The 16,958-nt window shown below is 41.7% G+C and overlaps 2 protein-coding genes across 5 annotated transcripts in view; both read left to right on the top strand.

Annotated features, from left to right (window-relative positions):
- Nucleotides 1-623: 623 nt before the first annotated feature.
- On the top strand, nt 624-11,343 carry seh1l (SEH1-like (S. cerevisiae)). Of its 3 annotated transcripts, XM_004560057.5 has the most exons (10): nt 625-838; nt 1,270-1,320; nt 1,443-1,589; nt 1,673-1,884; nt 2,518-2,616; nt 4,834-4,974; nt 5,141-5,295; nt 8,984-9,137; nt 10,456-10,578; nt 10,912-11,038. In XM_004560057.5, the coding sequence occupies exons 1-9, from the start codon at nt 728-730 to the stop codon at nt 10,535-10,537; spliced, it is 1,152 nt and encodes a 383-aa protein (XP_004560114.1). In that variant the 5' UTR covers nt 625-727; the 3' UTR covers nt 10,538-10,578; nt 10,912-11,038. The 3 variants fall into 3 exon arrangements, with proteins under 3 accessions (XP_004560111.1, XP_004560114.1, XP_004560112.1); XM_004560054.3 differs by lacking the exon at nt 10,456-10,578 and having other exon boundaries at nt 624-838; nt 10,912-11,343; XM_004560055.4 differs by having other exon boundaries at nt 10,456-11,055.
- Nucleotides 11,344-12,444: 1,101 nt separating this feature from the next.
- The window catches only part of cep192 (centrosomal protein 192), a 33,592-nt gene continuing 29,078 nt past the window's right edge, over nt 12,445-16,958 (top strand). Inside the window, exons 1-8 of one of the 2 annotated variants that reach the window (XM_004560058.3) lie at nt 12,445-12,675; nt 13,149-13,393; nt 13,725-13,835; nt 15,318-15,475; nt 15,884-15,945; nt 16,277-16,427; nt 16,558-16,673; nt 16,810-16,899. In XM_004560058.3, the coding sequence (XP_004560115.1) occupies nt 13,221-13,393; nt 13,725-13,835; nt 15,318-15,475; nt 15,884-15,945; nt 16,277-16,427; nt 16,558-16,673; nt 16,810-16,899 (861 nt within the window). In that variant the 5' untranslated portion in view covers nt 12,445-12,675; nt 13,149-13,220. The remainder of the gene's footprint in view (nt 12,676-13,148; nt 13,394-13,724; nt 13,836-15,317; nt 15,476-15,883; nt 15,946-16,276; nt 16,428-16,557; nt 16,674-16,809; nt 16,900-16,958) is intronic. The other variant, XM_004560059.2, reaches the window with a different exon arrangement.

Raw genomic sequence — 16,958 nt, 5'->3', positions numbered from 1 at the left:
CACACACACACACACACACACACACACACACACACACACACAAACAAATCCTCTGGACACTAAACTACAAAAATCTGATATTAACATTAATATAAAATAAAAAACACAAGAAAGGATACTGACACTTAGCTCAGTGTTCTATTCAGCAAATAAACAAAACAAAAAAACAAGGTATATTGCAGTATTTCAATGAATGCATTAATTTAATTAATTAATGCAATAATCTTATTGAACCCATAAAAGTTCTTTCACAATAAATCTACTGAATGTTTTAAGTACTATTATTTTTTTGCCTTTACAAAATTCATTTGCACAAATCTGTTTAAATATTGTTACTTGAAATTAACTTTTAGTAATAAAGTTAGCGAAGAAAAAAAACTGTCAGTTGGATCAAACCTGGCAACCGCGCAAGAGGTAACTTTGACAGTATATTACATACTATATTTATTTTGGCAGTTGTGTATTAATAAACCTATTAATCTGTCTGTTCAAAGTAACTCTGGCTGTAGCACTTTTTCACCGAATAACTTTCGTTATATTTTATCTTCTTATAAAGAACCCCAAAGTCGCATTGAGCTGCTTAAAATTTGTGTGCATGCGCCGCCGTGTGGTCAATAGCTTGTACTACACACAATCACATTACCGCCAAATAAACAGCACAAGTAGACACATGACAGGCCTGCCAGCTAATCGTCCCAGCTAGAGCTGCCGGTACATAGTTGTCATCATGTTTGTTGCGCGTAGTATCGCGGCAGATCATAAAGATCTAATTCATGACGTATCGTATGATTTTCACGGCCGGAGGATGGCGACTTGCTCCAGCGACCAAAGTGTCAAGGTGAGCTGTACATCATAGTTTGCTAATGTTAGCATTAGCCGTTATAGCTAGCAGGATAGCCTTGCCCACATTACCGACACTCTCACCTTACATACTGAAATTACTGACTCGTTTTCCTGCAGTCGTTGACAGACGATGAGGTTGTTTGAGAAAACTTCCGCTGGTTCTTACACTCGAGGGAAATTATCTCAGTTTAATATGCTAGTCTGTTAGCTCTGGTGCTTGTAGCACACGAGCTAGGCTGGCCACAGATAAGCTCTATAGCATAGTAGTGTAGTTAAGCACTGCAGTTTTCCGACAGAGCTATCGATGTAGTGTTTATTATGTGACGACATAATAAAGGACGTACATACAAATGTCAGTGCAAAACCGGTGATAATTGTGCACAGACACGTGAGGAGTATTCAAGGTTGTGATTTTATTCCACTCAGGTCTGGGACAAAAGTGAGAACGGAGAGTGGCACTGCACAGCCAGCTGGAAGGTAAACCACCATAATTTCCTTTTCTTTTTTATTTATTACTTTATGTTTGTGTTTTTGAGTATGAACACAGCATGAAATTCAAAGTATCGATGGAGTTAATAGATGAATGCTGTTATGTGCAGACACACAGTGGATCAGTGTGGCGAGTGACCTGGGCGCATCCAGAGTTTGGACAGGTTCTAGCTTCTTGCTCCTTTGACAGAACAGCTGCTGTTTGGGAGGAGATCGTAGGAGAGTCCAATGACAAGCAGAGAGGACTGAGCCACTGGGTTAGTACACTTGCATTACATTTCCCATTTAACATAACTGTTTGTTAGATTTCACCTGAGTGTTTCATGTTGGGCTTTTTTAGATTAAGAGAACCACGCTAGTGGACAGTAGAACGTCAGTGACCGATGTGAAGTTTGCTCCTAAACACATGGGTCTTATGCTGACCACCTGCTCTGCGGATGGGGTGGTGAGGATCTACGAGGCTCCCGATGTGATGAACCTGAGTCAGTGGTCCCTGCAGCATGAGATCTCCTGCAAGCTCAGCTGCAGCTGCATCTCGTGGAACCCCTCCAGGTTAGACTGCCGGTTTACTTTGTGTAAGGAACCAAGATGAGATTCAAATGTAGAGAGCAGCTGTAGTGCTTTTATATTATTTGCTTGCATATGTTAGAACAGCGGTACCCTCGGACCAGTACCAGTCCGTGAGTCGTTTGGTAACGGGCCGTGAGAGTTGAGGCTCAGGTGTTAAATGTATGGTTTTCAGGGTTTTTATCGGTTTTCAGCGTTATTTTGTTATCGTTTTTATCGTTAACTCGGTTTTCCTGGGTCTTTTCGAGTGTGTTATGAATAAATCTTCTTTTTTTCGGTACCGGTACTAGTTTTATTTTGTTGTATTTATCTGCGACACCTTAAAGGCCGGTCCGTGAAAATAATGTTGGGCATAAACCGGTCCGTCGTGCAAAAAAGGTTGGGGACCGCTGTGTTAGAACACATTTTCAGTTATTGTGCTTATGAAATAACACAATTACTACCGCTAATTCTTTCAATAAAACAGCTTACAGCTAAACTTAATGTGACTTATAGACATGCAGGTATGACAACATCATGAATAATGCTATGCAAGTATCACTTGACTTTTTCATGTGTATGTAACACCATGCTGATAACAGTCTGCTGGTGTAACCACGCGTTGTTTCCTACAAACAGCTCACGTGCCCATCCTCCCATGTTTGCTGTGGGGAGTGACGACAGCAACGTAACATACGGTGGGAAGGTTCAGATCTACGAGTACAACGAAAACACACGGTGGGTATTCATTATGAGGTTTCAAGAAGAAAATAAAAGACCGATCTGAATGTTTGAAAATGTTTTGGAAAAATTCTGTAAAGATGAGATGAAAAATACTCAAAGGATAAATTCAAATGGTTTATTATTTAGATAAGTTGAACAAAAAGTTAAGCAAGTAAATGAAGAAACAAGGTAGAGGAGAGAAAACCCCAACAATCGCCTCTGAGCAAGCACTTGGCGACAGTGGGGAGGAAAAACTGCCTTTAAATGGGCAGAAACCTCCGGCAGAACCAGGCTCAGGAGGGGACAGTCAACTGCCGGGACTGGTTGGGGGGGGGTTAACAGAGGTGGAGCAAGACGAGGCTACATCAGGTGAGGAAGCAGTAGCGTCTCTCCTCCGGAACAAGTGGAACCATTTTTTCTTTTTTTTCAGGCACTTTTCCACGAGCGCTTTTTTTCTCCAGGATGAGATTTCTCAACTCATCAATTGTTTCTGTGTTTTGCTTTTCAAGTCTCTCACATCTTTGTTCCACCTCTTCTAATGTTGCTTGTTGTTCTTCAAGCTTGTCTTGGAGTTGTTTGGATGTTGCCTCCTGTATCAGCTTGTCCTTGTGCATGTCTGCATTTCTCTGTTGCACTTCTTTGTGCTTGTCTTCTAACTGCTCGTTTCTTTTCTGGATTTCTTGGAGCGTGAGCTGCAGGTCTTCATGTATTTTGTCTTGTTGTTGTTTTTGTGCCTGCATTTGAGTGTTTTCACGCTTCAAGTTATTATATTCCACCAAAATCCCCTTAACGAGCTCTGAGTTGTTTCTCGCATTTTGCTCGATCCTTTGCTGCATCTGTGAGCAGCGTTTCTCCAGTTTGTCCTTTTCTTCTTCCACTTTAGTTGCTTTGTCCTCCAGCTGATTACAAAACTCTTGCAGTTTTAGATTTTTAGACTCAAAGTCTTGGACGATACGCTTTCCTTCTTTCAGTCTTTCTTGTTGTTGCTCTTTCTGTTGAAGAAGGTCTTTATTTTGGCGCAGTGTTTCATCCAGGCTTTCTTTCAGCATTCGGTATTTTTCCTGCATGCTCTTCAGTTTGTGCTGCATGTCTCTTTGCTTTTTGTCATGCTCTTCCTTCTGTTGGAGGAATTCTTTCTTTTCTTCCACAGCTTCATGGAGCTGTCTTTGGAGGAGCTGATTGCTTCGCTCCATGTATTGGAGATCCCATTGTATCTTATCAGTCATCGTTTTATTGTCTTGGAGCTGGTTGGTCATTTCTTTTAGTTCTGCACTCTTTTGTCTGTTTTCTTTAATGAGGTGCACAATCTGCTCTCGGGTTTGAACAAACTTGATTCCCCAGCCCTCATTAATAATTTTTATGTCCGGCTGGCGCTGTTGTCTGTCTTCCAGCTCTTTACTTTGGGCTTCCATTCGTCTACACTTGTTCTCCAGTTGAAGTTTCTCTTCTTCAATTTGTTGCATTTTTTTCTGGAGAAGGTAGTTTTCATTCCTACTCTCCTCTAACGCCCTTTGGAAGGATGACACGCCATTTGGGGAAATTGGCCGGCCACGCCAGGAAGGAGGGGCGGCGTAATCTTTTTGAATTGGTTGTTCTTTTTCTTGGAAACATGTTGGAGTTTCAATACGATGACTTTGAAAAGCTTTCCAAATGTTTCTGTGGTGAACGTTTGTAGGCTGCAAACACAGATGCTGCTGAAATGAACTAAAACTTGCTGTTTCTCACCCCTACATAAGGAAAAAGGGGTGCTTAACTAGTTAAAAAGAACAAAAAAACAAACAAACATTTGGTGCAGTTTTCTTGTTTTCTGGGTTGTTGTTTATTTACAGTGGAGATGAAGATCTCGAACAAGTTGATTTGTTCACATTTGCACATCTTAATTTTTAAGAGGAATGTGTTTTTTGAGTTTGTGCACTATATGCATGTAAGGCAACCGTTTCCTTTTTCACTATTTTTGTGTGCTGCATTTTTCTCTTTTAACAAAAGGGGGACAAAAGACATTTAAGTCGACCTAAGATGATTTGTTTACATTTTTGCAAGGTCTTACTGAGGTGATGCAAAGTGAAACATGCTTTCTTCTATTTTGGTAATGTGCTGGAAAAGCTTGAAAATTGACCTTGAATTTGACCCTGAAAAATGTGTATGAACCCTGTTATTAGTGATGCACTAACCATTGAATTATGAAGACATACCAAAATAAATGACAGATTTTAATATTTATCTGTTTAAAAGGAAATATGCCAAAGCAGAGACACTCATGACGGTCACTGATGCGGTTCATGACATCGCGTTTGCTCCAAACTTGGGAAGATCTTTCCACGTGCTCGCCATTGCAACAAAAGATGTTCGAATATTTAAGCTAGTTCCGATGAGGTGAGTGTTTGCACTCTGTCTTATAGAAGGCCACAATGCACAGAAACTGGTGGAGTCATACAAATACTGCACTGAAGCCCTGCATGCAGTTCCTGAGCAGATGTTCTCTTTTTAAGATAATGCAAAATAAATATTCAATTTCCTGTTTCTTGTGTGCTCCTGACAGGAAGGAGAGCACGTCCACAGGACCCACCAAATTTGAGGTGCAGATTGTGGCTCAGTTTGACAACCATAACTCCCAGGTGTGGCGTGTGAGCTGGAATATCACCAGCACCCTGCTGGCCTCCTCTGGGGATGATGGCTGTGTGCGCCTCTGGAAAGGTGAGGGGGCTCTTAACAACTGCTTGTTTGTCTTCCTTTTACTTCAGTGACAACTTTAATAAAAGCTGTTTAATGTGGCTGTTCAGTGAATAGTACTTTTCACTGGGCATTGAATGACTTTTGTTCACTCATAGTTGGCATTGGTCATTTCCAGAATAAAGGATTTGTTGGTTCAACTGTGTAAAGAAAGCTGACGTTTTTGCACAGGTTCTCATCAAACCACAACAACTTTTTTTTATTCTCTACTGTCCGAGGTGCAAATACCTACTTGTGAATACATGTTGTAATCAGGTTAACCACTGTGTCTGTTTTCAGAGTATTGATTCCAGTAATCAAGCAGACTGATACTGGCAACCATTATGTCCTCCAGTTAGGAAACCTTTGCCCTCCTACCAAGCTTCAGGCTTTGTAGCTGTGTAGCAGCAGTTGCTGCTATTAATACTAGGAATATTGATTTAGTCATAGGTTAAATTGTGCAGTTATTCAAGTCATTCCACACCAGATCATTTGGAAGTGGTCCATAAGTTTATATGAAGTTGCTTCTTGTTTGAAAAATATTGGATAGATGGGATGCTGTAGTGTCTGTAACTTTGGGCGTTACCTGGATGTTTGATCTACCTTGATCCATAGTTGGGTCTTATTCAGGTGTGTCTATATACTGGTAAATGGACTGATACTTGTATAGCATCTTTCTACTTGGTTTATAATTCAAAGTGCTTCACCAAAACACACATTCATACAGTGCTTCTATCTTTTTTTCCAACATCTGCATACACACTCACACTCCCGAGTATTCAGCCTGGTGGAGTCAGGGAACGATTATTTTATTTTTTATTTGGTTTTAAAAACCAATTTTAAAAGATCTTAACAGTTTGTTTGCGCTGTAGCAGACTTTGTTTCTATACTCATAACCAAGCATCCTGACCGAGCTTACCTCTTTGTTTGTGTGATGCAGTTTGTATCAGCAGCAGGAAAAACCATAGCTTCTCTTTTCCAGGTTAAAAAATTTCATTTTATTTTGTTATGAAATGCATGTCTTAAAAGTTGGGCTAAATAGCAGTGTCAATTTTTACAAACTCCGTGCATATAGTACATCTGTTGATACGCAAGTATAGTCACAGAGTTAGCAGTCTGTCAGCATTAAAGAATTTACCTCTGCTTTGTCTCCACATCCTGCTCTCCTTTTCTGAGAAATATGTTTTTGAAGCTGTTAAGTGCTACCTCCGAGTCCATGTCTGTTAAATGGTGTTTGTTGCTGAGCCAGCATTACACACTGGTTTTGTGATAGTTTTTACACTGACACAGATATGGGAGGGCTTCAAAAATCTGAAAGGAATGAGAGAAAGGCGTTCAGAAGCGGAGACAGGGACTGCTACAGAGAGGCCAAGTACAGGTTCACTAAAGAAGTGGACATTGCTAAACATCAGCACTCTGAGAAGATGCAGCAGCAGATCTCAGAGAATGACTCGGCCTCTGTGTGGAAAGGTTTTAGGAATATCACCAACTACAAGCCTAAAACCCCCCACTCCACTGATGACTTGCTCTTAGCCAACACCCTTAACGACTTTTACTGCCGTTTTGACGAGCCATCAGGCAGCCTTCACACCTCCAACGGCCCCAACAATAGAGGCACTTTGGACACTAATTCCCCCACCTCTCCCCCCTACATAGAGCCATCACCACCTTCAAACTGTTCACCTACAACACCCCCCTCCTCACCCCACACAAAAGAGGATTTCACACCACCTCCTCCCACCACAACTCTTCATATTCATGAAGCAGATGTGAGGAAGCAGTTTAAGAACCTGAATGCTCGGAAAGCTCCCGGCCCAGACGGTGTGTCTCCTGCCACCCTCAGACACTGTGCAAACGAGCTGGCCCCAGTGTTTTCTGGCATTTTCAACTCCTCACTGCAGGCATGTCATGTGCCTGCCTGCTTCAAGTCCTCCACCATAATCCCTGTCCCCAAGAAACCTAGGATCACTGGACTAAATGACTACAGACCCGTGGCTCTGACATCTGTGGTCATGAAGTCTTTTGAGCGCCTAGTTCTCTCCCATCTCAGGACCCTCACGGCCCCCCTCCTGGACCCCCTGCAGTTTGCATATAGAGCCAACAGGTCTGTAGACGACACCATCAACATGGTGATCCACCGCCAGGATCCTGTTTGTGGACTTCAGCTCTGCCTTCAACACCATCCTTCCAGACCATCTCTGAGACAAGCTTTCCCAGATGAATGTGCCTGACCCCATCTGCCGGTGGATCACTGACTTCCTGACGGACAGGAAGCAGCATGTGAGGCTGGGAAAGAATGTCTCGGACTCCCGGACCATCAGCACCGGCTCCCCTCAGGGCTGTGTTCTTTCTCCTCTGCTCTTCTCCCTGTACACCAACTGCTGCACCTCCACCCACCAGTCTGTCAAGCTAATCAAGTTTGCAGATGACACCACCGTTATTGGACTCATCTCGGACGGGGATGAGTCTGCCTACAGGAGGGAGGTTGAACGTCTGGTGTCCTGGTGCAGCCACAACAACCTGGTGCTGAATGCCCAGAAGACAGTGGAGATTATTGTGGACTTCAGGAAGCACACAGCCCCACTCCCCCCCATCATCCTGACTGACACCCCCATCACCTCTGTGGACTCATTCCGCTTCCTGGGTACCACCATCACCCAGGACCTGAAGTGGGAGCCCACCATCACCTCCGTCATCAAGAAAGCCCAGCAGAGGATGTACTTCCTGAGGCAGCTGAAGAAATTCAACCTGCCAACACGGACGATGATGCAGTTCTACACTGCAATCATCGAGTCCATCCTCACCTCCTCCATCACCGTGTGGTACGCTGGAGCCACTATCAGGGACAAACAGAGACTGCAGCGTGTTGTGCGCTCTGCTGAGAAGGTGATTGGCTGCAGACTCCCATCTCTGCAGGATCTGTACACCTCCAGGACATTGCGGCGTGCAGCTCGGATCTCAGCTGACCCTTCTCACCCTGGACACAGTCTGTTTGACCTGCTCCCCTCAGGCAGGAGGCTCCGGTCCATTCGCACCAGAACCTCTCGCCACAAGAACAGTTTCTTCCCCTCTGCTGTTGGACACATGAACAATAACCATATGACTGTTCCCGCTACTAACACATGACCCTACGCTGTGTCACTGCATCATTCTATGTTTGGCACTGATCACCACCTGCACTCATGTATATATCTTTCAACGTAGCACTCTTAATTCTTATTCTCATGTATATATCTCATGTATAGCTCATGCACATATCTTTCTACGTAGCACTTTTAATTCTTATCCCTACTTTTATTTTTTCATGTCTATTTAAGTGCTATTTATGACACTATGTTTGCACTGAAGCACCGCAGCAATTTCCTAATGTTGTAAACCTGCTCAACATTTGGCAATAAACCCCTTTCTGATTCTGATTCTCAAAGTGCTAAAGCTGATAAATCCCTTCACAATAAATGGTTGTGCAGTAACTGTGTTCATAGCAACAAGTAGATTATCAAATGATTTGTGTGCTTCAGCAAAATGCACTGGTCTGGAGGAACACCAGATATTCAAGTGGAGAAAAGAGCCCCACTTGAATATCCCATGACGGTGAAAAGTTCAGCTGTCAGATTGTCCCCCTTCTCCTTTGTGTACGAAATAAATGCCGACTTTTCCTTCTGTCTCTGTGCAGCTAACTACATGGACAACTGGAAGTGCACCGGCATCCTGAAGGGAGATGGAAGCCCACTTACAGGTTCATCCGGTCAGCCCTCAGCCATGAGTACTGTGCTGGGTTCCTCTGTTCAGTCTTCCCAGAATGCGCTGAACGGGATGTCTGCAGGAAGGTAGGTGGCGTGGCGCGTCTGACGCCACTCACCCAGCCCTGCCCAAGCCAGTCAGAACTGACAACTTTGGTTTTTTTTAACGCCTCACCCTGACTGGGAGTACAGCTGCTTACTGACAAGCGTGTTGGACTCGCACTGATCCTGTGCTGCACTCATGCAAAGAGCTTGGCTTCTGGTTTTCACCACACAGGTTATCTACATTGTACCTGTGGAGCCAGATGTGTTGTGGTGGTGACTTCCTCTCAATTTATACTGATGCATGTAATAAGAATGGTTCCACTTTGCACCGTGAGTGCAAGGACTAACTGTTTTCTTAATATATAAAAGGAAAATAAATGTGTTTATATGAGTTTGATACGTGGCCGTTCTTTCAATTTCTAGAGCTATTTTGGGATACAGAACAGAAACATTGTGCTATTAGGTTGTATTCTGTAAATGAATTTGATCAGCTTCAGTCAGAAGTCTCAACATTTGACATCATGATTAAACTGAAGTGGAGCAGGAATTTTGTGATCATTAGGTTCTGAGCCGATAGCAAATGTCAGTCTTTTGACTGTTTTTGTTATTTATTCCTCCCATTAGTTCTGCCTGGACTTTTTAACCAACACAAAATGAATATCAGCTGCTGATGTTGATAAGTACCATCTTATATTAACAGACATGCTGATATCACCTGATACAGGCATTTGGCCAATATATGAATGCATCCTGAATATTTTCTCCTTATTTTTCTCTTTTGGATTTGAATGTATCCTTGAACAAGTAGTGCCAAACTCTTTGCTGAGCAGAAAGGACAGCTTGAATGAGCCGTATTAACAGAGTGTAAACACACACACAGAACGAGTGTGAATACAGCCACTGCGAGCCTTGAATGGAGTGATAACACATTCCTCTTTTTATACAAATGAAATGTATCCACACCTGTTATTACTTCCTATTGAAACCATATTTGGTCTGCTGGCTCAGCAGCTGTTCTTGTTTTTAGCCTTCATTGTTCCCCCCTCATTCGCACATGAAGCACCAGGAAAATTTGAACGATAAATAAATTGTGTCTAAGCTCAGAGTGTGGCTGTATTTATGTTCAACTCCACCATAACCTCAGACCTAACAAAAATTTGTACGTACGTGTTTTTGACTCAACTTGTGATTCCCCTCTAACCCGAGTAACACAATATCTGTGTATTGTAAGCCAGTTAACTCAGTTCAGTTGAATTTAGGCGTTTGCAGAGCGGCGTGTGGAATTTTTCATGTATCAGAAACAAGTGTGAAGTGAGCTTTGTTTGAAGTAATGTGCTGTTGTACTGCTTATTGCATGCAGGATTGGCAAGAGAGCTCCCTTTGCTCCTCCCCTGCGGCAGCTGACCTCTCCAAAGATATACCAGCCACCCGCATATTACTAATGTGTCTTGTGCATCAGCTCCCACTTGCCCATATTTAAAATGTAAGACTCTGTAACACATTTCACAAATGGATACTTGGGTATTACTGATTGAAACTTTAATTTTTTGCAACAAATCTGGCATGAACCTTGCAAAACATTGATTCCTTTCTTTTTGTGCTTAAACCTTTTTTTTTCTTTCTTTTTTTTTAAATGTCACTGTCTTCCCTCTTACCTTTTTAGTGTCTGGACCAAACATGCATCCTTCTCCTTTTAATTTCTCTTTTTTTTGCTTCCTTTTATTTGTTCACCCTCTGTGTATTCCCTTTGTTGTCTTTTCTTTCCGTCCACGTATTTGCCGTCTTTGTCTCCTCCTCCTTCTTTTTCTTACTTCAGGTATTTCTTTCCTCCTCTGGACCCCCCTAGAGCGGGTATTGTGTATGGTCACCTGCTGCCTCCTTCTTCCCTAATAGAGCACTGTGATACTGAGCCCATTCAGCCTCAGCAGCAGCCTCTTCCCCACAGGCTGTCCTCCAGGGCACTGCTGCCCTTACCAGAAGCTGAAGGGCAATGATTTTTTTTTTCTCTTCCCCTGTGTGTTTTAGTTAAATAAGACAGGGTATCATTTTTGAAATAGTTTTGGATGAAAAAGAAAATTTCCTTTCATTTCTAATAAAGATTTTTTTTCACTTTTCTAAAGGTTTGTTTTTTTTCCCTCTGCATATTATTAAAGAAAACCTTTGGAAGATCTAATGCGTTGGTACAGAGAGTCATTTAAATAATGTATATGGTATTGTGTGAATAATAAACTCAGCATTTTTAAACTAAGCTGATTTTTTGTTGTTGTTGGGAGGGGGGCGTGCAATCATCGGGTATTGTTGGCTGGTAAATTGGAAAACTTCTGTCAGTTGTGTCTGAAAGGGGGACATGTTTGTCTTTCTGCTTATGGAAGTCTATAATTAGAATGGGTGGAAGTAAGACTCAGAAATAAATGATATAAAGGGGGTGTTATTTTTGACTGCTTCTCCTTTACAATCAAAGAAGAAGAAAGGCATAGTCATTCCACATGATTGACTGGAAATAATATGATGGTCATCTTGGGCCAGGAAGTTTTAAAAAAATCTTTTTAAAAGCTCTTGAATCTATGTTTGTCCTAGCCATTTATAAAACTTGGTGATACCTGGTAGCTCTTGGACACTGATGTGTTTCTTTAGGGCCTAACCATTAGTTGCATATTGCGTTATATAACCTTTTCCTTTTTAGTGTGAACAGCTGTCTTTTGGCTGTGCTATACATTTCCTTGGCGTTATTTGTGAAGGATCACATGTCAGCAAGGGGCTATTCTCCTGCCAATATCGCTCCAAAATTAGGCAAAACTGACAATATATGCCATTAGTATTTTCACAGAGGGTTAACATTGACAGGGAGGACAACATTTCATATCGTGGCACTCCTAATAAACGGAACGCATGGGATGTGGGATGACAACTCTTTCAGCAGTCAGCTGTTTGCGACCCTCGGTACTCTTGCAGCTGTTTGGCAGGACATACGATACAAGAAAATCCTCACTTGGCCATTAACGACTTGTGTGACACGCTTTGCTTAATAACTGGGCGCTAATTCATAATAAATATAACAACCTATCAACTATTGCAGATAATTTAGTGGTATACGTATTATTAGATAAGTTATGGCTGGAGTTCAAAAGAGCACATTCCGTCTTTCATTCATCTGAGGACAAGCGCTTTACTGATAAATGAATGAGCACTTTTCTTAACCGCCCCAAGCATACAGTCATTGGCCCCAAGCTGCCAAATCCATTGGAATGACATAGATAGTAACCAATCATCATTGGCAATTTCCTCCCTCATAGGTTTTCTGTCCAATCCGCGTCGTCTAAAATTGATTAAGTCCCGCCTTTGTGATATGACGCTCACGCGGGCTTCCTGTGGCTTCTGGGCGCTGTTTGGTCCTACGAACTATTGTACGGTTTGTTTGATATGTCAGATTTTAAGTAATAATGATGAGTCTAAGTTATTTCGAAGTTACATTTGGCATTTGGCTACACTTGGTATCGCATTTGAACCGTTTATAAGGACAAAGTTCAAGTTGGAGAAAAACTATTTATCCCTGGGCCCGCTTACTTCTGGAGTGTTGAATGTGAGTTGAAGTCCGACAAACGTTTATAATTGAATTCCCTTGCTGGAGTATAACAGTCTAAGAAGAAATAATTAGCGAGCAGGTGAAGCTTGTTCACTTATATGTGCTGTCTGCAAAATGTCTTCTTACACACTCTAACTTAAAGAACCAAAAACAATGGGGTAGCTTAAATCTGCAACGTGCTGGCGAGTTCCACAGACCCTTTTGTTTTTAGCAAGTAGCCTGTTAGCTTAGAAGTTAGCCCACCTAGTGTAGTTGGCTAGTTAAGTTCTCTTAATTTGTTTATTCAATAGACTTGAACCGTATACCTGCGAAACAACATGTATGATGACGTTCCCCAAAGAAAATACTTAAGTCAATAGTTTTCACGATTGAAAGGTGGTATTAAGAAGCTGATGTTTGCTAAATAAGCACACGAGTGGGCACAAGATGTGTTTTACCTGGTCCTTTATTGCTACCGTTCATTTTTCTAGACATTACAGATGGTCATCACCTGAACGGAACCTAAGCCACATTTGGCACTCACCCTGCTCCCTTCAAAAGCAATGGCAGACAGTTTTTACAAACTGGAAGATGAAGCCTTCCCAAGTTTCCTCTGCAAGTCTCTGGACAGCGCCAGTGGCCGCCCCACACTGGGAAATGTGACATTGGGTTCAGGCCCAGGACTGCCGGTGGCTGCCTCTACTGTGGCTAAAATTAGACGCGAATCTGACAACAGGTGGGAGTATGCTGTTGGCTTTGGGCTGATGTGACTTGTTTTAGAAATGCTCTGAGGCTAAAAATAGATCTCAGGTTCTTTGTTTGCAATACAAGGATGGCAGTATTTAAAAAATGCCTGCTAAAAAACAAACAAACAACTGTGTATATTTGTTAATGAAAAAGGAAAAGCAGCTCTTTGTGGTCTCTGACATGTTTAACAAAGTTTATAGGTAATATATTAATTCTGGGTGAGCATATAGGTGCTAAATGTAATTAAGGGTGCTGATAATTATTTACAGTTGATTTTTGTGTTAACAAGCTGCTTTTTGCACTATTTGCTCATTTTATAGAGACGATCCCATTGAGGTTTCATACCTGGATAGCAGAGTGCTGCAGCAGTCTGGTCTACAGTCATCTGAAGTAGAACAGCCCAAGTTTGCCCTCAGCTTCAAAGATGACATGTGAGTATAGAAATACATGTAATTCACGCTGCTCATTGTTGCCTGTAAAATCTCTGGTTAAAAAACAAACAAACAAAAAACTGTAGTGTGTAATACTGCAGCCAACTTCCAATTGTTGGATCAATAGTCAGGATAGATGTTTTGTAGTTTGAAGGATGAGAAACCAAATACTGAAATGTAGTAACTCTAATCTTTAGTGTCGATTTTACTTGAGGTGTGTACCGTTGTCATCTCTGTGAAAATAAACGCCCTTTTTAAAAAAAAAAAAAATGTTTCAAATGCAGTGAAGTGGATACACAGCGGTTGTTGTTAGTATGAATTTAATGTTTTACACACACACACACACACACACACACACACACACAGTATAAACCTGACTAATAGATAAGTAATTACTTTAACTCTCCTTTGGTGTGTTTTACTAATGTGTTCTGAATAGGGCTGCCACAAACGATTATTTTGATAGTCGACTAGTCACCGATTATTTTTGCGATTAGTCGACTAATCAGATCATCATCCATTGGACGTACAGCGTACAGCTTATTGCACCAGCAGCATCTGGTCTTACATAACTATCATTAGCTTACAGCTTGAAGTGTTTGTGCTAACTAAAAATAAAGACAAGATGGTAGTTTATTAATTTTTAATGAAATTTGCAGATTGTTTCGGTGAAGTTTAATAAACTCCTTGCTTTCTAAAATATAACAGGACACCGGAGTATATTCTCCAGCGTCTCACACTTCTGACAATCAGCTGTCTGCTTGACAGTTTTAGCTGTGCAAAAACTATAACTTTAATCTCAGCCAAACCGATTTACTCAGGAACAAATAAAATACTAAAGAAAGCCAAACAATAACATTTTTAAGTTATCTAAGTGACTTATATATATGTTTAACCTGACTAGCGAAAGACAGCGGTGGGTTTGAAAACGATTTGCCGGGAGTCCGGTGTTCTCACGGCTCTAGTTAGCCTTGCCCCCGCCTAGCTAACGAGCTAGTGGGTAACAGACGTCTCCGAAAACGTCGGAGCGCTTTTGAAAATATGTGGTGTCTTGATAAACTGAGCAGATATTTGAGGTTTACACAGCTACATTCAAGCCTGAAAATATGTTAAACATTTATTTTGTGCCCCAGAAAGAATAATAAGAGTAAAGTTAAAACTAACTAGCTGCCGCCATTGTTGACAACTGCGCTGGGCTGCGCTATGAATTCTGGGACACAGCTTCTTCTTCTTCGGGGTTTAACGGCAGCTGGCATCCTTGTACATGCAGTGCTGCCATCTTCTGTTTCAGTCCGTTATTACACTCTTAAATCCTACTACCGGTACTCATTCCTGCGTCCTTTGTGATCTTACAAAGCTTCAAACGATGCGTCGACTATTAAATTAGTCGTCGACGATTTTAATAGTCGACATAATCGTGACTAGTCGACTAATCGTGGCAGCCCTAGTTCTGAATTATTTACATCCCTGTCATTGTTACAGGGATAATGCAGATGACTTCATTGCAGCCCATCGTCTTTCAGACAAGCTTTTGAAGATTAATCTGGATGAGAGTGCATCCAGAAATCAAGGCTCCATGCTGGGCCTTGGTACTACACAGGCAGGCTCAGTATGTGGCCATCCCACAGAACTTGGAACAGGTAAATTCTTGTGCCCCTGGCTCTATTGACTTTTTCAGGCACACGTTAAGTAATATTTCTGGCTTCATCAGTCTATTCAAGTGACTCCGTTCTCCATTCAGACTTAGCACACAATTTAAAAGTGAGCTATGTACTACTTGAATGTGTACTATGGTTCTTTCTGTTGCTGTTGTGGTAATGCAAAGAACCATGGTACACGTGAGTTACGGCCCTTAAATGTAGTTAATAACTTGAGTGTTGCTTGTTCTTATAAATCAACCGCTTCATACTGATCTGTTATGTAAGAGTGTTTGCCTAAAGTTGTTTTGTTTTTTGTTTGCTTGAGGCTTTTGGGGGGCAATGTGTACATGCTCATTTGATCCACCTGTACGAAAGTGTTACTGATGAACTTTGTGTCTCTTCTAACAGATCTGTCAACAGGGCTTCTGACATTTGCTCATTTTGGACATAAAGATGTCACAGACAAAAAGGTACCACCTTTCCATACATGCTGATCAGTTTCCTGTTGATTTATATCTGTATGATGTGTCATGAGACTGCTGTCCAAAGATTTGGACTATTTCTTTCCCTACTCATTTTCTGTGTTCTATATTTTCTGTCGTGATGTGCAAAAATACAGAGTTTGAGTCACTGTTTAAAAGCCACCATTTCACTTCTTCTAAACTTTTGAATGTCTTGATATCTAGCTCTTTCTACAATGCAGTATTTTTGTTACAAGTTTTTTTTAAATCAAACTCACCTTTTTTATTTGCTAACAAAATTTCTGTAAAGTTGCTTTCATTGCATTCCTCTGTTGTTCAGTCCATACAGGTTCAGGCCTTACCATCTAGAGTTGAAAACAACCAGGTACTGAGGGAAGGAGTGGGCAGTGACCATTTTAGTGACAGCAACTCAAGCTTCCTGGCCAATGAGAAGCTCATGTCTGTGGATAGTATGAATAGCGACCTAACAGGTAAGTCAGACCTTTAAGTCCTTAGAGTCACGCTTTGTACATCGTTCCTATTTCAGTTGGATGAATTTAACACCGAGCAGGTGTGATATTTGTGATTCAGTCACACACATACTTGGTGTTTGGTCACCAGATGATGACATTGATGTAAACAACCTGCCTGATGATGAGCTGGAGCTGTACTTCAATAAGCTGGTCCCTCCTGCTATGCAGAGAGGCAGAGTGGAGGGCCAGGAGATTCCTGCAACTGTAAGGCTCTTTCCGCTCTACTTTGCTGACTTTGCTGACTTTACTGACTTATACATTTTACTAGCACCACTTTTAAAAGAATGCAAGCTAAAATCTTTGTTTCAGAGTTCTCGCTAACACAGTATATCTTTCATAGGGAGTGCCAGGTGCTGCTGATGTCCTGTCCAACCCAAGTTCTACAGAGCCTGAACAGTACAGAGATCAATTCCTTGATCAGTCTGATCAGGTGAGCATGTTGATACATTGCTTTGTGACTGTGTACTGATTTCAGCTCAGGCAGAGAAT

The sequence above is a fragment of the Maylandia zebra genome, linkage group LG11 (genome assembly GCF_041146795.1).
Source record: "Maylandia zebra isolate NMK-2024a linkage group LG11, Mzebra_GT3a, whole genome shotgun sequence".
NCBI lineage: Eukaryota > Metazoa > Chordata > Actinopteri > Cichliformes > Cichlidae > Maylandia > Maylandia zebra.
Note: the sequence above shows the minus strand (reverse complement) of the source record. Positions and strands in the feature narration are given on the sequence as shown.

Excerpts from the sequence above, each read along its gene's own strand:
- seh1l (XM_004560054.3), top strand. The coding sequence starts at position 728 with ATGTTTGTTGCGCGTAGTATCGCGGCAGATCATAAAGATCTAATTCAT. Across the intron at positions 2,617-4,833 it reads GAGTACAACGAAAACACACG|GAAATATGCCAAAGCAGAGA; the intron begins GTGGGTATTCAT and ends TCTGTTTAAAAG. Across the intron at positions 4,975-5,140 it reads TTTAAGCTAGTTCCGATGAG|GAAGGAGAGCACGTCCACAG; the intron begins GTGAGTGTTTGC and ends TGCTCCTGACAG.